This window comes from Athalia rosae, chromosome 7 (genome assembly GCF_917208135.1).
Source record: "Athalia rosae chromosome 7, iyAthRosa1.1, whole genome shotgun sequence".
In the NCBI taxonomy this organism is placed as follows: Eukaryota; Metazoa; Arthropoda; class Insecta; order Hymenoptera; family Athaliidae; genus Athalia; species Athalia rosae.
In genome coordinates, this window is record NC_064032.1 from 300,370 (window position 1) to 319,722 (window position 19,353).

Here is a 19,353-nt window from a genome sequence, read left to right on the forward strand (position 1 = left end):
TGAAAGAGGGTTGAATCATTAAAAATTTTAATAAAATTCAGTATAGCTGTGATAATATAATGTAATTATGACACGTTAATATACATTAAGGTAACATTGATCTGCGGTACTACTATAGAATAGATCACGTTCAATTTGATTGTTTTTACCAGTCGGCAATTTCATCTAGTCCGCACGGTAGCTCACATGATTTAAACGAAAAAAGAAAATACTTTGATAAATTTATTAAAATATTGAAAACGCTTTGTACTCTTTCCATCGAACGTCCATATGTACAATATACAAACCGTTGGGTATGCGAATATTAATATTAATTACATTTGGAATGAATACACGTGTTGCGTATAATGATAGTTGTGCGCTTGAAAGCGCCGTTTCTCTTTCGCTTATTCTTTCTTTTAGTGTTTTTATTTATTTATTTTTTTTATTATTTTTTTTTATTTTTTTTTCTATCATTTTCAGATAGACGCACAATGCCTGAATTTCGTCACACCGACGAGCGACGATGTTAACGATTGTGCGAGATATTTTTTAGTACAGAGAAGCTGGGAGTGTCGACACTAAGGCAATTTCCTCGCTATGCAGCGCAAGGAATCGAGGTCAAAAAGTTACGGTGAAAATAATCACGAACTCGAAGAATATTGCTCGAAAAATTTCAGATTTAACCGACCGTTCAAGCTAGCACTACCAATACAAATTCGGTACTGAATATATATATATATATATATATATATATAGACATGTATGCATACAATATTTGCGAGGCGCAATCAGGCACTTTGTTTCATAAAAACTCGTTGAAAAGGCAAGTGGTTTTTGTTCCCATTTCTTAGAGCTGGAAGCTCGGAAAATTATTCAAAATTTTTCTTGTTTCTTCAAATAGATGAAAACGGCGATATGCTACTGGTAAAAATAGAGTCTCACGATATATCCTTGTGCTCATATCATTCTGTTTGAAAACATGCGTCTACACGCCATCGGTTCGTAATGATTAAAAATAAAATTCTATGAAAAAATATAGGCCGTGAAATTAGTAGGGTAAAATTCTATCCCTGTTTCACGTTTATGCTTCAATTCGTTTATTCTTCCGCGTCTTCTGCGTCGAAGATAGTCTTGAAGCAGAAGGGTTGGAAGATGTATCCGTCTCCTGTGTAAAATTTACTCATAAATTCCACCCTGTAACAAAAGAAAATAAAATTTAATCGTTGTTCTAAAAATAAAAAAAAAAAAAAAAAAAAAACAATCAGCATTACGCAGGTATTGCCTGGCAAGAATTTTTAAGAAGAATCGATTTTCCACTCACCAGTGAAGACGAAGCGTGTGAAGAAAGGCGGATAAACCTTCCATCATAATCAGAATCGCGACGGTGAAAAGCGACCACGCCCCAAAAGCAAAGAACAATATGACGGCTGTAACATAATTGCCTGGCTCAGCCTTCAGCCCCATTTGCAACACCATTTCCCACAAGACTTCCGAAAGTTGGGCGTGCGCGAGCGATAGGGCCCAGAGTCGGAGGTACGACGCCGTATGTGAGACAGTTGAGAGGACGTATTCGATCGTATGAATACCTTGGTGGATCATTATCTCGCTAAAAGCCTCATTTTCCATGCTGTGGTGACCTCCGCCGTGGTCACCTCCTCCCGACGGACTCGGAACGCCACCTGGCTGGAGCTCAATGTCCTGGGAAGGAACTCCGTTGCTCTGTAAAAAAAATATTTTATCGAGAGTCGCTTGTAAATAGATCAAAGAGAAAAAAATGTAGAAGGCGAACGTGTCTCTACTGACCACAACTGGATAGGATTTACTCTTCCTCCTTCTGTTGAAAAGAATGAGCATCGGCTTGCCTAAGAGCATTACGGGGATGCAAAGAAGGGCACCTAATATGAATATAAGCTCTACGGTGTCTTGACCTTTGAACATGGTAGGACTGCAACGCGGGTCAAGGTCACTACTGCTTTGACGAAGCATCATATTGATGAAGGTGATCAGCACAGAGGGTGCGCAGCGACTTCCTGTCAGGAGATCGCCTTCTGCTCCGTTTGCACCGTCTGCAATCGAAGAAATTTTCTTTAGAATAATATAAAATTTTAGCGACGATTACTTCATCTGAAAAATCCCACTATTCTTACCGTTAGTTGCCGAGTAGAGCACCCACTTGATTACGATAAGGAACACCATGTAGAAGAAGAGCAACGAGAGGAACAGCAGCTGAGGTAGAAACTCTAGTATTATACTAGCGTATTTCTTGTGGTGACTGTTGAATTATAATTGGTATAAATATAAAATGTTCGCGGTGTCAACGCGTTGACTTTCATGTTTTATACTTACAAGAAATTTATGTTACTGCAGCAGACGCCGAATATCATGTGTACGACGCCGAGTATAATGGACAATTTCATTTTGTAAGAATTCAAGAAGATGATTTTATTTTCAGCCATTTGCCATGCCGGATCTAGACCTAGAGGGTAAGGACTTTTCTGAAACGTCTCCGCAGGTGCCAACTCGTAGGTCTCTGCCGCGTGGAGCTGCTCCCAGTTGTAAGGATTCTGCCAGCTCGAACCAAAGATGTTGGTGGATTTTGAAAATATGTCGTTGTAAATCATACCGGTATAGATAGAGAAAAAACCCATGAGAAGTATGATGTATCGACCGCCGAAGAATATATTCCAGATTTCATTGTCAATCCTCTTAGCCGTAAGACTTTTTTCGCAAACTACCATGTAAATCGCAAACAGTGTCAAGATAAACCCTGCAAACGGTAAGAAGTTTCTATAACACCGGTACAGAACTTGGCCGTTTTCTCCTGAACATTCGCTCTTTCGATAAGAATTTTGAAATGGACGTCAACTCACCGTGTCCAGCGTCACCAAACATGACGGCGAACAAAAATGGAAAAGTGATAATGGTGTAAAGGGCAGGATTTGCCTCGCGGTACGAAGCAACACCGTAAGCATCGATCAAGGTTTGGAATCCCCTGGTGAATTTATTGGTCCGATTGAAGGTCGGAGGGTCCTCGTCCGAGTGTATTACGTTCAGGAAAGACGGAATCGAACTACCGCAAAGACGCTGCAAGCAAAACCATGAACGCCCACGTTCAGTATTCGACATTGAGATTGGCGAGTTAGAAAAGATCAACGTAGCTAGTTCAGATCTACCAACCGATCCTTCGGTGAGACAGTTTTGAACTATAGTAAGATCCCCAACTGGAACCCAGCATTCTCCGATCAGGCATTTCTTAGACACATCCATATTGAATAGATTCAGAGTATGGTATATCGCTTTCATTTTCCGCACCATTATGCTCCAATTTGGCAGCTCCTTAGCGACATTGTGCAGCACGCGTTGACGGTGATCTTGAGTTTGATTCAAAACCTAGAGGGAACGATAAAACTAGATGAGGGTATTCTTGTTTAGTTTCTTCAAATTTCAATGTAGACGATACGAAATAGTTCGTACCAAGTTGAGATCCTCGAGTCGCGTTCGAACTCCCTCGACCATGTCTTGACGCTCTTTGCTGCTATTGGGACACGGATACAGCGAGGCGTGGAACCCGTTGCACACTTTCTTAATGCGCGACTTGAGCTGCTCACCTTGAAAGAAAGCGACGAATACTGTTTTGTAGATCTCGTTGCCCTGTAAAAGATATTCTCATCTCTGAATCCTCGTCGGAAAATTTATCGTACCGTCGATAAGCGCGTTATACGAGAGAGGGATGAATTTCACTCACGGTATTTGGATCCTCCAGCGGCTTGTCGAGCTCAGCTTGTCGTAGGAAGACGTTGCCTCGAGAGATTCGCCACAGCATCCTCTCGAAGGCGGGCACCCTCTCGCGGTTGATAACACCGGCGACAAACCTGAAAATCGGAGGGTGCGTTGAGTTGCCGGAACAAGAATTTAAAGGATGGAACTTTGAATCCCGATCAGCGGGATTGTTCCGTTCAATATGCTGGCTTATCAAACTCACTCGAGGCGTCCCCTGGCTCCGGCCGCTTGGACGGCGGTTTCTTCGTTTATCAGAGCTCTGGTGATCGAATCGTTGACTTCTTCCTGCCGGAAAGACGAGTCCTTATAGATAAAACCAACGGAATTAAGCAACCTGACGAATCGAATCGAATCAACTTACCTCTGTGAAAAATACTTGAGTCTTTTCCAGGACATGGCGTAGCTCGGTGAGTTCGACGAAGTTACTCTTGAGGCTCACGGCGTTCTGGCTCAACTCAAGGATATCGTTCTCCGTTTTGTCCAGATGAGCCTGCATGAAAAAGTACAACGAAAATTCAGAAACTCCGCCACTTTGCCGGAGATCCGTACGGTTCCACAGTCGGCGACCGGACGCTTACCTCGAGGTCTATGATCTCACGAGGGTTCGGAGCCCGTGGCAACTCGAGAAGATGATCCTGGGTCGGGACATTGTCCTTCTTCACCTCGGCCTCGATGTATCGCAATTTTCTTTCCATCTCGTCGCATCTTCGTACTTCATTTACAAACTTCCGTTGGAAAGAATTCACGTCGGCATTCAACTGCGAAAGAGTCAACAATTATAATTGCCAAGCTGACGTCAACCGTTCGAATCGATCCGAATAGGAAAAATCTTGCAAAGAATTTCAGGGCGATCGTTGTTTGATTTTCATCGTGTAAAAAATTCGTTTCATTTACGTAACGATACGTTTTTGTCCACACGAATCTGAAATTACTCTCACAAAGCTGACGCGAGGCGTTCAATTTCATCCTCGTAATCGTCGGTTTTCAAATTCCGGCTACCGCTGGATTTAATCATCTCTGAATATCTACGATAGAGCTATCTTTCGCGCGAGGTGCGATAAGTCACGCAGCCTACATATTACAGCCGCGGTTCACGATCACCGGCGAGCATCGCTCCGGGTGTGACATATTCGTAAAATAAACATTACCGATTGAAACGGAGTCATCGACTCCTACTCACATCACGAAACTGAACGGTTCCGGTTTCACCGAGTTCTGAAACAGAGAGATACGCGGCCTCCGGCTGAATGAACAGCTGGCAAAGGGCCATCTCCTCGCTACGAAACATCGCCCCCATCCTCACGGCGATATCCTTTCACCCTGCAACAAAAATTCGAGAATACGTGAAATAAGTTTTCAATCCGAACCTGCCCATCCGTTGCGCAATAATTCAGCCAATATTCGTCGTTTAACAAATACACTGGAGTTGTCACTCTCCACTCCTACATATGTGTATACGACAATTATTATACCTAAGAGATATGTATATGTATATACCTTGCGCCACGACGATAACGAGACTCTTTCTATATACACTTGAAAAATACAACACATGAGATGTGGACGATAGATAGCGAAAGAAGGCACGTACGCGTACAACTTATACATATACAGGTGTCTCTCTTACATTATTGTTGTTATTATCATAGTCGTCGTCGTCGTCGTCGTCGTTGTTGTTGTTGTTGTTGTTGTTGTTGTTGTTGTTGTTGTTGTTGTTGTTGTTATTCTTTCCATGTAATCGAACCGTGTATGAAATTAGGAATCATTAAATGTATAAATATCGAGAATATCTAAACTATTTGTAGGTACACTAAAAAATGTTTTAATGTAACTGCGGGTATAACAAGTTTGTTTGCATAGTAAAACGCATAACTACATAAACACACATACGTACGTACACGGGTGTATGTGTACGAAGGAATTAATGGTGTCAAGCGACGATATGCCGAGTTACGTAATTACAATCATAGTCGTATGTGTATAGTTAAGCTTTTACCATAGGTACGGTATGTGTTCAAATGATACGGGTATTATAGGATTTATTTATCAGGAGGGTGTCGGATGCCGAGATGCACCGATGCAACCGACGAAAACAATTTTCATTACCCAGATGATTTTTTTTCTTCTTCTTCAATTTCACCGAATTTTTCGTACAAGCTCCGCTTCTTTTCAAAAATTAGTTGTACGCTGCGTTTGAGAACAAAAAAAAAAAAAAGAAATGAAAAGAAAGAGAACCGAGATTAAAAAATCACTTGACGTTAAACAACGCGGGATATTCACAGCAGACTGTTCGTGACTGACGACGACTACCTAATCGTGTGAAGTGAAATACTAACGTGAGAAATAAAACATCGCTTATTCCACTGCGTTGATTCAAGTACGTTAAACGTTTTTGAAACGTCGAAAATTTTTCAATCATTCAATCAGCGCCAGCTCTCCGTTCATTTCCGATCACTCGATAACCGGTACAACGATCGGTATTGACGAAGGAAAATGTATTCGTAAAACGTGAATTTCAGGTGTAAATTTTGACATTTTATCGCTGCTCCGCCGACGAATCGTCAAATAAAATTACAATTGCGTCTGGCGGGTGATGATTTGCGAAGAAGAATTTCATCAACTGATTCGAGACAAATCTTTTTTCCTCTCTCTTTCTTTTTGATTTACGAGCGCTGAATAATTATCGTGGTACAGGTATAACGGCGGCGACTCAACACACGTCGGAAGGGCGTAACCCGCCAAATTGGAGTAGCTTCATTTTTCAATACGTCGAACGATGGATTCGTCCATATTTGATAATCGGTACGTCTTGAGGTGAACTTGAAAATATCGCGATCCGATCCGTCGAGTATTAACATCACGTGCTGAGGCGTTCGAACGCGGAGTACCGCACCCGGTGGTTCGCCCGAGAAATCGAAGATGGCTGCTAAATTAATCGAATCAAAGTTACATAAAATATCGGCGAACACGAACGACACCCCGATACACGTACACCTACCTAGCCACCTATCTGCCCACATCAAGTTCCATTACAATAAATTCCGCGTGGCTCGCGAGCAACGGCAACGTGCAAGAGGGGCAACGCCCACGTCCTCCGAAGCCACTCTTTTCGAATCACTGTGCGAATAAAGCACCGCGCCCGACCATACCAAAATAATAAACAATATAAATGGACCCGTCGAGGATGCGTAAATTCTGAAACGAAGCGAGAAATTACAATTTTCATTCTCCCTTCGGAAGTCGACCGATTCGAAGGTTCATTTGACCGATTCGGCCCCCGGAATTCACGCGTCCCTGTTTCACCTCTTCGATCGAACGGAGTGTGCTTTTTTTTCCCATCCGATCATCTCGGCAATCGCGTTATTTCGCATCATCAAATCCGTCGACGGTGAAATTTTCTCTGCATTCGTTCGTCGCATCGTCGTCCAATTTTCGGGAAACGAGGAACATAATCACCAACGACAATAACGACGATGATTGATTTTATTAACACGGTTCTTTGGTGGATTTGTTAATTTTCAACAGGGAGCTTGCGATACTACAGATACGGAATAAATGGCTATCGTCGGTGTATCGACTCGTTTGTTGTTTGGGTAGCCTAAATACCGATTCAAGGCTTGTTGAATTAGTCTGGAGATTTCAGTCGCCATAACGCGCGAGCGAACGATCTTCAGAAAATATAACACTCGACGTATCGTCGTCGTCGTATATGATATTACATATAGGACACACGTACGCACGGTATTATAAAATTAATACACCTATTCCAAATCGAATCAATCCGCACGGGTGTGGGTATGATTTATATTTATCGCCGTCGCGTATATACATTTGTGTAACGAAAAGAATGTTTCAAAATATAAAGGGAATAAAATGTTTCGCAGACGTACGTAGTGTAGGGAACGCGTGTTTAGCGACGAAAGAGAATAAACAGAGATTGAACAAGTGGTGTTAAATATTTTCGTCGCAGCCCATCGAACGACGTATAAATATTTACTCGATTTCATTGGGATAAAATTATCCCAGGATCGGGAGGGAGCTCCGAGAACGAGGAATTTATTTTATAATTCCCCGACTCCGGTACGGGGATGTGTCAACAGGGATGTCGATTACTCACGTATCGGGTGTACCGAAGATTTCCCTCACGGGGTGTAGTTCGGCGGATCTTGGATGCGTGGTAAGCGACGTACTTATTTCACCGCAAGCTCGCGCGTCTCGCGTTGCGTTTCGCTTGGGACTGGCGCGAGTGGGACTGCACGAGATACGACGAGATACCTAGGGACTGATTTCTATGTAAAATCCGTTTAATGATACGCACATCGTTGAACACCTCTGCGTATCGTCTCGGCGGAGAAACGTCAGCTGTATTCGAATAGGTGTAGCTCGTTATTACGGAATGATACGTGTGCACGTTCGCGATTTTTTTTATCTCTTTTTTTCCTTTTCCATTTGCCTTGTTTTTTTTTTTTCTTTCTTTCTCTCTTCTTCACCTGTTTTTTCATACACACGCAGCGTCGGTTCGTTCTAATAAACGAAAGTACGGCGTGTCTGCGCGTATACCTTGGTACAGGTAGTGCGTGCGAATTTGTCTGTTGAATACGGATAGAAATGAGCGACACGCGAAATATGGAACTAATTAAACGACAAGAGGAGATAATTGAGAATAGAATATTGAGATCCGGGAGAGTTGGATTCTCTTTACTTGGAATTAACGAGAATTCGGTTTAACTAGATGCGGTGAAATTGAGCGTAGGATTTCGATTAATCTTCGGATAATCTTCTAAACGAATTTGAAAATGAGCGGTTTCGATCCGGGCCCTGTACGTAACGTTATCAAAATCAAGGTAAATTTTCCAAAAGTCTAACAAGATACAAGCAGAACTAATTGCCCTCGCGCGGATGAATCGTTGCGATTAGAGGCTGATTGCACGGCGATGACGAGTATTGAACTTTATTCGCTATCGAGATTATCAAGATTCGAAAGCCTTCGCGACGATGGGGATTTGCGTTTGGGGAACAGGTGAGTGGACGGGGGGCTGGGGGAAGTTCCGTCAGGCGTTACGTTGCGTGTCACGCGGTCATTCCGTACATTTGAAAATCCAAAGGAACCGCGGCGGCTGATTTTTGGATACGAGAATGTGGTGGGGGAGCTTTCGATCGGAAGAGCCGAACTCGAAATCGTCGACCAGGATTTCCTGCGAGCTTTCTCCGCCATTCCACGAGGAGGGGATAATTTTGTGATTTTTTTTTCAAGCCCCAAGATTCAGTCGTCTGAAGTTTTTCATCTGGATTCGGTTCTAGTTTTATATCCGATATACGGGATGTCTTTGCGAGACGTATGACAACGATTATTATGTAATACTCCGACTGAGCGCTTCTGACAACAAACGCTATTTTTAACGCCAACGAAATAACGTTACAGAAAGTGCTCGCAAACTTCACTTTTACCGTGATGAAAATAAAAAAATTCACATATAACATTATCCGGAGTTGAGTCGGTGTACTGCAATATACGTATGCAAGCTATCGAGTAATTATAACGTGCGTAAATTAACAAAGTATTCAAGTCCAACTTTGGAAAGACGAATGTCATCGATTGCGAAAAAATTGAAACAATTTCACCACGTATATGCAGAGGTATTTATTTATTCGGGCGTCTTGCGCCAAAATCGATCTCCGGCCTTGTCCTTCGGAAATTCATGTTTTTTTTTGTTTTTTTTTCAAAGTCAAATCAGATCGACTCGTTATCGATTCATCGTGGGAAAGAAACGAAGAGTAGGAAACACCGTCGCGTCATCGATCCGATTGAATTCCACGTGATTTTATTTCTCACGTAAACGTAGACTAATTTTGAGCAATGTCAATTTTTAATGGTCTCGTTCTTCTATCGACCCACAAAACAAAAACGTCGTTCCAGTCGATTCGATGAAATGTACACGCGTATCGTACGAATATGGTGGAAAATTATCGCAACAATAACGAACAGTCTAGGCACCTATAATAATAAGAGCCATTCGCTACGGTCGAGTCGTCAGAACTCCAAAGAATTTCGAGAGCAATAAGCGATAAGATATCGAATTGTGATAATAAGTATACGGCCCGCGGACCGTATGTACGTACGTACAAGTATGTTACGTGTACATGGAAACCATTAGAATAAGATTACCGGAAATGCCGAGAACTGACGAGAGAGCGATACGGGTGTTAATTAAATAACGAAATTTCGAAACAATAAAATCCGAGGATATCGATGCGCGATGAAAAAGCTCTCGTTTCATTCACTCGTTCAGTTTATGCGGGATTAAGCTTCGGCCCTTCGATCTTTTAGTCGAAACAAAGAGATGAAAAAATACCCGCGACGCTGACGTAACCGGAGACCTTACGTAAAATGATCAAGGGTACGATAAAAATCATATCGATCGAACAAACGGTTTCCACACGAGAGCGAATGTTACCGTTACACCTGCCTACACACGTAAGTCCGGTCTCGAGAACCAAAAATCAAAAAAAGTATTTCAAAGAAATTCGAAAGAAAGAAAACAAATAAATAAAATTAAAAAATTTCACACACGTAACAGAATTCAAGAGTGGGGCCTAACGTTAGTACATACATAATACATATGTACGTACAACGATCGATCCAATGCGTCGTTTCTTAACCGCAAGGTGGCGACTTTTCTCGCGGATAACAAAATACGTATAAATTATGAGGTGCATCCCGCAGCAGCCTTCCAATATCCTTGTCTTTGGGGAGCATAGTGTTCAATGACCGTGTAGTGAGGGCACTGATGCTGACACCATATACAAATTTATAAACCGCATCCGTAAGGTCACTCCGGTGATTTTAACGAGATGCAATTTTTGCACGCCTCTTTACTTTTACAAGAGGCATCGACACGATTATCAATCACAATTATTCCATTTAGTAGCAATACTTGGAACAAATCTCTGGATTTGTGTGCACCGACGAATCAGTTACGTCGATCGTTTGGTCGATCCACGTCTTCGAGGGGGTGTGGTAATCCGTGTATTTGAGGGAGCGCTTCTTAGTTCGCAGAAATTTGTTCGATATGTCAAGCCGCATAGAGAAAAGGAACGAAAAACCAGTTTTAATTCGGAGGAGAGAAGCGAAGGAAGTAGGAGGAGCGGAAGCTTACCGCACGTCATGTTCTAACTCCGCAAGAGATTGAACGTGATGAGAAGGAAAAATGTTTGCAGAAAAAAGAAAAAAAAAAAAAATTATGTACAACCAATATACATATTACACTTGTTGCATAATGCGTGTCATATGAAATGTAGGACAACGCTTTGTGTATGTATGTATATTCCCGATGTACATATGTACAACACGATAGGAATATATCGTTAACATGATCACAGCTTGCGGTGGCAAAACTTTTTTTTAAACAAACCCTGCGTACGCGATGAAGTTTCGAGGCCTCTAACTTTTGAAATGTTATTTATTTTATCGTAATTAACGTTATTATTGTAAAAACAAAATTCCACGACGATGATGAAATGCCCTTCCAAGGACCGACGACACTCGAGTGCGCACATTCGTTGCACGAGCGATGGAACGGCGATAAAAAATAATAAATTAATACCTGAACGAAGCGACAAAAAATGTACAAAATCGCGTCACAGTTTTTTGACCGTCTTCGGGTTTGATTACAATTCACGGCACACCGCAGTCTGTTCCAAATGATTATTAAACAGGTTCGCTAATCACTGCGTAATCGACCACGCGACGACGCACCCTGCAACCAACATATTAATTCTCGAAGAGTTTTTAAATTTCCCCGCCCAATGATGAGCAAACTCTGTGCACTTTTTCCCGTTCCTTTTCTTCTCCTCTTTTTATCCGTCCCACTCCAATCGCTCGCACACACGCGACTATTATTATCGAATTAGAAGCAACGATTCGCTCCGCGATGTTTCCCGGATGACGACGAACGGTAGAATGCATGAAAAACTTGGAGTGGGAATCAAACGAACGATCGTATGGTAGTTCTTTGAAATTCAACTTGACCACACATCACACGTACAGTATGTAACGTAATGAAATTACAAAAAATGAAATAAAATATAAAACACAAAAAAAGAACCGCCAATCTTTGCGGGGGGAATTGTTCCTTCGTCGTTGGGGTTTGATAACGTTATATTCTTATGATAATCTGAGTTTGATTTACGCATGGGAATGTATTTGTTGTTGTTTTTTTATCTCTCGTTTTTCCATCAACGTAATACACGCGAAGTGACTGTATATCGTTAATTTATCATCATCGTACAGGGATCCGGCCATACGCGTGTTACGCTTCGCGGTTTAAAAGTTCAAGAGCAAAAGCTCTTATGGGTCAATCATCGGGCGCGGCAACTCCTCATGACGTTGGCGCGGGTTAATCGACGAGTAAAGCTCGATATTCTATTCCCTTCGTCGATTTCGAGGAGAGGGGAAAATTCGCAATGTGAAGGGCAATTCCGGACGAATGGGGGGTGGAAAGAAGTTGGCGTGTACAATCGGATCTATAGGTGCTGTAGACATGTCGTACGAAAACTGAATGAAAATTGGAAAAATTAAAAAGAAAAGAAAAAACAACTGGATTCTGAAATTGATGAATGACTTGTGCATACATTCGTGTAAGCGATGGTACTACGTAACTACCGTAAATAGACGTGTGAAAGTCAAGCCGATTGCCGGCAATGAGACGCGACCGTAAATAAAATTCAACAAGCCCGTTTAAATTGATCCTATTTCCCGCGCTCGTGATCCCGCGACGCCTTGAAATTAGAGATACATAAAAAATTGCGATCGTCGTCGTTGCGACGTTTTTTTGGAATAATGTATTGAAGGAACAATTCGTCTGTTTCGCCCGGTAGAAATATGTATATTTAAGATCCGCTCACCACTTTTTTATGACGTTTTTTCGTCCCTTTCCCCTTTTTTCGTGTTTTTTTTTTTAAGGCTGGTTCCACTTCTTCCTCTTGTTACTTTCGATTTTTACTCGTTAGTTTTCCTCCTATCCTTTACGCGCCGAGGCGCCAAGTTTTTACTTTGATAGCTCCAGGATTATCCCTGCAGTCGTGCACCGTTCCACTTATTTGTAGTACGAAGTCTTGGAATTGAAAATTTCTGGCAAGTTTCGAATGGTAGAATGACAGATTTTTGGTCCTCCTCTGTTGCGTCTGATTCTAAGACTCCTCGGAACGATATCAATCAAGGAACATGAAGAACCTTGGACGCCGTTGGTTGGCTGGCTGACGATGACTACTGACAAGTGAGTATACGGTGACCCTAATTACGCTATGGACGGACAGCAGCTGCGGTAGCGACTACGGTTGTAAGTTAGAGCGAATGAACGAATTCATGTAGGTGTATATGTATAACAATCTACTGCACCGTCAACTATGCCGATTCAACGTTAGCGTAATCGCCAATCGTCACCAAGAATTGTAGCTCTTTAAAAGTTCGTCTACATCGCAACGCTCGCTCGCTCGCTAAGCAGGCTCGATTAAGCCACTCCAATTCCTTGTTATCCAACCGTCCGCATTCTTTAACATTCTCATCTATACAAAAGGAATAATGTCAATTTATTTTATTTTCTTATAATTTGATAAGAAAATGTAAACCATGGATATTTATGTTTCGGAATTATAGGTGATGGACGCAATAAGATTTGTTAAATTAATCTGCAAAAGTTAGTTATGATAACCTTGTGAGTGGACGAACATAATTTGGAAGCCGTATAATGAGCATTGGTTATTGCCTAGGGTCTAGCTGTATGAAAATTCGTCCGAAATTATCGGTCAAACCGGAGCAATAAATCCAATGGTGTTACTCTAAGGTGATATAGAAATAACTCACTGAAAATCCTGCCGGTCAAGCTTTTTGGTGCTCCTGTCCTGCAGGCATCACTTTTGACGATCTCAATAACTTATTGGCATCCAGACCTGGGCTAGATGTAAAACCTGAAAAAAAGCGAAATTCATAACATAAATTGCCATGTTTTTAAATTGTTTGTCGTTAATCATTCGCTTTTGAGGTATTGCTTTTGTTATGCTGTTAATTGCTATGGATTTTATGCAAATGTACACAGTGGAACAAGCTTCTTCGGCCAGCTGGTGGGCGGATGGATAAATAAGTAGATAATTACGTAATTAGGTAAGAAACTAGTAAGAGAAAGGGAACCGGGCTCTTTACCGCTTATACTCAAATAGAGTTCGAGTTATCTATTGGCTTTTTTCGGATCTGAAGTCGATTAGGTGCCCATTTTTTTGTGATCATATTGGGATACTCTGAGAAAAATAAAAATGGTAGATAAATTGAAAAAAATTGAAAAATTCGAGGCTTACCCTCTGTCTGCTGATTATGTTTTGAACAAGACTCACAAGTTATGATTACTTCGCATAGTAGCATACAGATTTTAAGGGTAACAAAAGGTCAAGGTTTACTCCAAGCCAATCTACAGATTTGGGAATAATTCATGCGACGCTGTGATTAGCTGTGTTATGTTGATCAAAGATTACTCGAGACAGCCAGCCATGTACGAGATGCTTGTCTTGGCCATTTTTCAGTAAACGATTGTTAGCAGCCTGAAATTTGTAAGAATTTAAGACAGAGAAAAAACAGGTAGATGGAAAAGGTGGAGCGATGAAATTATTATCTTAGAATTTTAACACTTGTTACTTTGTCTGTGTGTTTATGTGGATAACTCTGAGCAGATCGATTCGTTGCAATTATACCTTTCAAAGTAAACAAAAAAATGCAGCTGGAAGAGGATATTGTGTAGAATATTAAGTATTATATATCAGAAGTAAGTGAAGAATGTACTCACTACTTTTTATGAAACGAAATCTCAATCGGCTCTTTTCTAATTTAGGATGACGTTTCGTTTGTTTTAGTTCCTCGTTTGATAATAGAGCTCTTAGAAACAAATGCCATCTAGAAGCCGTTGTCAGTCACTTATGAATTTCTTTTCTTCCCCCTGAATCTTTGCCAGAGATTTTTCATGAAAGAGGATTAATTATGACTGGCAGACGACGTCGTCAGCAAAATATCCCTCCTGCTTTTGCTCATCGCGAGTCAACGTGCCGCGAGGTTAGATTCATTTTTTTGAACATGACGCCGGAAATTTTCCAACCGTTGAACAGCCTCCAACCCTAGACCGATGATTTCACCATATTTTTGGTCACTCGTTTAGACGTTTAGACGTACGTACTTTGCACTTTGAACTCGAGAAAGGTCGAAACGTTGCTCGGTTGATAGAGAATACATTTAAAAAGTTTGCCGTAACTTCATCAACCGACCCCGGCGACTGTCGTGGACAAACTAAAAACGTCCTCGTCAAGTAACTTGAGTTACGTTAAAATAACTTAATAACGGAAAAAGGCGGAGCAACGAACTCAAAAAGCAATTTGAAGTTCGAACGCAGACAGACCCTCTGATTAAGTCCTCGAGTCGCCGGTCGCCGCGTACGCACTGCACAACTGCATGCACATTCACGAACGTGAAATAAGAAACGACGAACGAGTCATTCAACGAATGACTGACGAGTGGCACCAGCAACTCATTGTCAGGTTCACGACGAGAAAATCCAACCATAGCCATATGGGCTGTTTCTATCAGGTTGTAACAAAAGATAAGGCCATGTCAATATACATGAGTAGGTATTACGCAAAGAAATTGGAATATGACAGCCTGTCCATGATTACTCGTTTAGTGTTTGCAAGGAGGTTCTTTTCGTTTTGCTGAAGATTGAGTACCGTAGCGTATTGCAGATAATGAATAACATTTCATTCGCGTTTGGTCAAAATCGCTGAGGACCGTTCGATTTGATAAGAATGCTGTGAAGGGAAAAAATGCTCGTTATCAGGGAACAGTGGATTGGCGGAATTTTTAACATAACGAACATTGTTTTGTAAAATCATTAAAAAAGTAACATTAGGAGTAACGAATCTTTACCCAATAGGTTAAAGAAAGTCAGTGCCGAGGAGGTAATTTTGAGAGATTGTTTATTCAAAATCTATCAAAAATATCTGACGTCTCCTTTGTAGTTCATCACCAAACTCAACGAAAAACAAATTGGTACTTTAGTTGGTCCAATGCCAACATTTTACGCTACAGTATTCCGAACGCAAAAATTAAGTACTTTGTTTGATAAGTTCGGAATTCAAGGTTTGTCAACTTATAGACCAGTTGTTCTCAGTAGTTTGAATCAGTTATCGATATTAACGCAGGAGTTTCAGGGCAAAAAGTTTCTAAAAGTGGCTTGACATCCATTGACCAGAGCACCGGTGTATCCGTAGTAACCGTCACCTCACGAGAACCGCTATAAGTATTCGAAGTACTGACTGTTCCACCAATCTCAAGTGTTCCACGATCTGATAAATGTACAACATCCAGCCACAGAATTTAATAATCAGACTTTTGCAATTGCTATAGGAAGCTAAATATTATATACCCAAATTCCACTTGAGCCCAGTTGATGTAATGCTCGTAACTCGACTTCCAACAGGCATGAGAGCGCACCAAGAATGCAGTCTTACTAAAACCTCTGGTATTAGTATCCTATGAGTACCAGGATGCAGCAGCCACGTCAAAGATTCACTGGCAACTTGTATTACCTGGGGCAAAGAAGGCGTTCTGAAAATGATGAATGTAAGCGAGCGACTTCATTTACTATGGCAACAATACCGCAGTACACCAGCTAAGTAACTTTAGCAAGAGTTTACTGCTGTTTCTGTAGCATTGGGAAAACTTCTATGGTTCTCAATAAGTTTAAAAAAAAAAATCAAAATTCAATCTGGTGGAATGTTACATACTTGGGTATCACCTACGAGCTTATCAGCCATGAATATTGTGTTGATATTGGCTATTATATGATCCAATCTCCCAGATGTTTCAGTAAATACATAAATTCCATGTAACTGTAAATTAATTTATAATAATTATTTATCCGTATCCCATTGACATATCAAGAGTAGAAAAATTCAAGAGAACTTTATAGTGGTTTTAAGATCGAATGATTAAGTTAGACGACAGATTTTCTTGAAAAAAAATAATTACCTTTATTCCTTTAGTTCGAATGTAACTTGCAAGTTCGACAAGGGCCTTAGTGTAGTCGGTAGCATCTTGGTCAGGGGTTTCAATAACATTGGCCCCTATGGAGCGCAGCTTACCAATTGTGTCTTGTGAAATACTATCCATGTCTCCGGTTATCAGAGTGGGAAGAAACTCGTCATTTTTTCCATTGACCATAGGCTCCCCTTGAGAACCAAGGTAATCTATCCATCGATCTGTTCCACCATCGACGGTAACTGTTACCTGAGCTGAAATGTTCAAATATAAATAGTCATCTAATAGTTATCTAATTTAGATTGTTCAGTCAAACCAACATACATTATATCAAATGGAGAGGGAAAATAATAGTTTGTAATTTAATATGTGGTATCAGCGATCGCTCATATTTGATGATTCGATAGTCAGGACTTTGAGTTAATTCTGAAGGCACAAAGATTGTTGGGAGTGAGTAGAAAGCATGTTCTCAATTTATTCCAGAGGCTTCTGCATTATGTGAATGATAATGATGATGATAAGGGGATAGGAATTGGAAATCGAGTACATTGCTGGTGTGTCATGAAAGTTGTTACCAATAAATACAAAGAAGCCTACCTTTTTTCCACAGATGGAAGAGCAAATTGTGCTTCCAATGCAGAGGTCTGTTCAGGATGACCAAGGCATGATTATACGCAGGAGGGCAGATCAACAAGTTGAGAGGATCCCACAGTGTCCTGGATAATTTTTCTTCGTTCGCTCCATCCAGAACTGGTTTGTTTTTTCTCGGAGCTATGAGAAATAGAGAAATTGAGGTTATGATATGACGATTAATACAAGGCTACTGAATTATTCTTTGTCACACTCTGTGTTCGACTGCAATGGATTTGTACATGCAAAAAAAATCTGTCAACATTTATGGCTCATGTTTCTTATTTATATCTCACATACACTCCTTGCTTTTGAGGTTGGCGACTGAATTCGAGTTAGAGTTCGCATTGGCGTCGTCTGCCGTTGCAATCCCATCCATGATCGGCAATTTTATTCGTAATTTACTTCAGTTTTTCCTGATTAAAATTTGATCGCCAGTACCTGCATCAGCACATCCGACTTGGCGTTTGTTAGCCAAGTAGTTCCTGCTGCTCACATTTCTTGGGCCGCCAACTAGAATTTCTCGTAGCAATGACCCTCGAATTGACCTCATATCTGTTTTGAGTTGTGACGTTGAAGCTCCTGAGTTATGGTATACATATGTTTCTTATGTAAGCACCAAGAATGTTTATCGATTTGTTTGCATCACTCTCACGTGCTCTTTTCATCAACGCTGAATGATTTTTGTTCTGCTATCCGTCCAACTGTCAACTTTTGAAACAGTTGTGAATCAAGCTCTTAAGTCAACCTCCGACCAAGGAGGTCTCTGACAACATTAACCGGTGCCTTGACTGAAGAATTGGAAATTGGAATCCATATAAATATCCATCTTAGTTTATATGCTTCATTCGGTTAAAAAATATTCCTCATAACATTATTTGGTAAACGTTTTTCATTTTGAACAATGAGAATGAAAAATAATGACTTATTCAAATTTACCGAGATGTCCAAGGAGTGGGGCAGATGTTGGGGGCATTCGCAGGGCTTTCTATTTTTGGTATACCATCAGTGACCAGGCGTGTAGACGAATTTTTTCAAATTAAAATCATAACGCGAATCAGTTATCTCTCTTCGAATTTTAAGTAATGGTTCACGTTCGGTAGGTAAAGTCACCCTTGTTACCGGGGCAACTTCCGGTATCTGCGCCACGATAGCCGAGGGTCTGACGAGGAATGGTCTTGTGGTCGTTGCTATTACAAGTCAAATAGAGAGAATTGAAGAACTCGTTACTCATCAATAAGTAGGTTTTACAAGAAATCTGGGGGAAAAATGGACAATACCTAATATGTAATTTTTTAAATGTTCACGTAGGCGGAGAAAAAGCAGACATCGATCAAATGCTAAAAGTAAATGTTCTGGCTGATCCATGAAGGAGCGTAAATTAGCCTGTCATATTTTCAACATTAACAGGCTGGCTTGATTGAATTAACTTATCCAACCAGCAAATTTGCTGTTACAGCTATGACAAAAGTGGCAAGGAAGGAACTGATCGTAGCGGAAACGAATATCAAAATTAGGGTAATCGCGAGTCCAAATACCTATAAAGGAAAATAAAGAACAATGAGAAAAAATGCATCGTATGTTTCAGAGCGTAAGTCCGGGGCTAGTGAGAACTGATTTTGCTCATACACTTGGAGATATACCTTTTTCACTTGAAAAGCTAGCAACCCTTCCACAAGTGCAACCGGAGGACGTATTGATAACTTCTGCAGCCGCCAATAAAGCTGAAAAACATCAATGCAAATCTTCAAGGCTGATCTTGGACATTATGAGTTTTAATCAAAATTATGTGGATCAGGAACGATCGGTAATCAAGTAATTCATATCGGACTGTATTGTTAATTATCATAGCAAACGTGGTTTTATTCTATTCTGAAAGATTTATCACT

The 19,353-nt window shown here is 40.9% G+C and overlaps 4 protein-coding genes and 1 non-coding gene across 15 annotated transcripts in view; 2 read left to right on the forward strand and 3 right to left on the reverse strand.

The window, feature by feature from the left end:
• Window positions 1-19,353, forward strand: part of LOC125501812 (WD repeat-containing protein 19-like) — a 51,435-nt gene that overhangs the window by 4,121 nt on the left and 27,961 nt on the right. The window lies entirely within an intron of this gene.
• Window positions 1-19,353, reverse strand: part of LOC105684315 (ribulose-phosphate 3-epimerase) — a 135,391-nt gene that overhangs the window by 1,623 nt on the left and 114,415 nt on the right. The window lies entirely within an intron of this gene.
• On the reverse strand, window positions 44-15,316 carry LOC105683886 (V-type proton ATPase 116 kDa subunit a1). Of its 6 annotated transcripts, XM_020851121.2 has the most exons (16): window positions 14,595-15,316; window positions 13,625-13,728; window positions 12,667-13,326; window positions 4,943-5,082; window positions 4,341-4,520; window positions 4,124-4,252; window positions 3,965-4,065; window positions 3,728-3,854; window positions 3,457-3,633; window positions 3,160-3,372; window positions 2,853-3,066; window positions 2,329-2,749; window positions 2,130-2,254; window positions 1,786-2,048; window positions 1,304-1,701; window positions 44-1,176 (listed from the first exon to the last, which is right to left on the reverse strand). In XM_020851121.2, the coding sequence occupies exons 4-16, from the start codon at window positions 5,057-5,059 to the stop codon at window positions 1,080-1,082; spliced, it is 2,562 nt and encodes an 853-aa protein (XP_020706780.2). In that variant the 5' UTR covers window positions 5,060-5,082; window positions 12,667-13,326; window positions 13,625-13,728; window positions 14,595-15,316; the 3' UTR covers window positions 44-1,079. The 6 variants fall into 6 exon arrangements, with proteins under 6 accessions (XP_020706780.2, XP_012252266.2, XP_012252269.2 ...); XM_012396843.3 differs by lacking the exon at window positions 12,667-13,326; XM_012396846.3 differs by lacking the exons at window positions 12,667-13,326; window positions 13,625-13,728; window positions 14,595-15,316 and adding an exon at window positions 11,367-11,700.
• Window positions 10,496-10,631, forward strand: LOC112694865. Its single transcript, XR_003150232.2, has one exon. It is a non-coding gene; the product is annotated as a U4atac minor spliceosomal RNA (small nuclear RNA).
• LOC105683885 (thiamin pyrophosphokinase 1) lies at window positions 15,755-18,545 on the reverse strand. 4 transcript variants are annotated; one of them, XM_012396840.3, is made up of 7 exons: window positions 18,404-18,545; window positions 17,906-18,255; window positions 17,432-17,605; window positions 16,826-17,088; window positions 16,582-16,686; window positions 16,221-16,383; window positions 15,755-16,140 (listed from the first exon to the last, which is right to left on the reverse strand). In XM_012396840.3, exons 2-7 carry the CDS (start codon window positions 18,015-18,017, stop codon window positions 15,962-15,964), a joined length of 996 nt encoding a protein of 331 aa, XP_012252263.2. In that variant the 5' UTR covers window positions 18,018-18,255; window positions 18,404-18,545; the 3' UTR covers window positions 15,755-15,961. The 4 variants fall into 4 exon arrangements, with proteins under 4 accessions (XP_012252263.2, XP_048514647.1, XP_048514646.1 ...); XM_048658690.1 differs by having other exon boundaries at window positions 17,906-18,306; XM_048658689.1 differs by having other exon boundaries at window positions 17,906-18,477.

Bases quoted from the DNA above. Each gene is read 5' to 3' on its own strand.
- LOC105683885 (XM_012396840.3), bottom strand. From the start codon at position 18,017: ATGAGGTCAATTCGAGGGTCATTGCTACGAGAAATTCTAGTTGGCGGC. The intron at 17,606-17,905 runs GTACTGGCGATC...TATTTCTCATAG, and splicing joins AGTCGGATGTGCTGATGCAG to CTCCGAGAAAAAACAAACCA. The intron at 16,141-16,220 runs GTATATAATATT...TACATTTATCAG, and splicing joins TGGGCTCAAGTGGAATTTGG to ATCGTGGAACACTTGAGATT.
- LOC105683886 (XM_012396843.3), bottom strand. From the start codon at position 5,059: ATGGGGGCGATGTTTCGTAGCGAGGAGATGGCCCTTTGCCAGCTGTTC. The intron at 3,855-3,964 runs GTGAGTTTGATA...TCCGATTTTCAG, and splicing joins GGAGCCAGGGGACGCCTCGA to GTTTGTCGCCGGTGTTATCA. The intron at 1,177-1,303 runs GTGAGTGGAAAA...CTTTTGTTACAG, and splicing joins CACACGCTTCGTCTTCACTG to GGTGGAATTTATGAGTAAAT.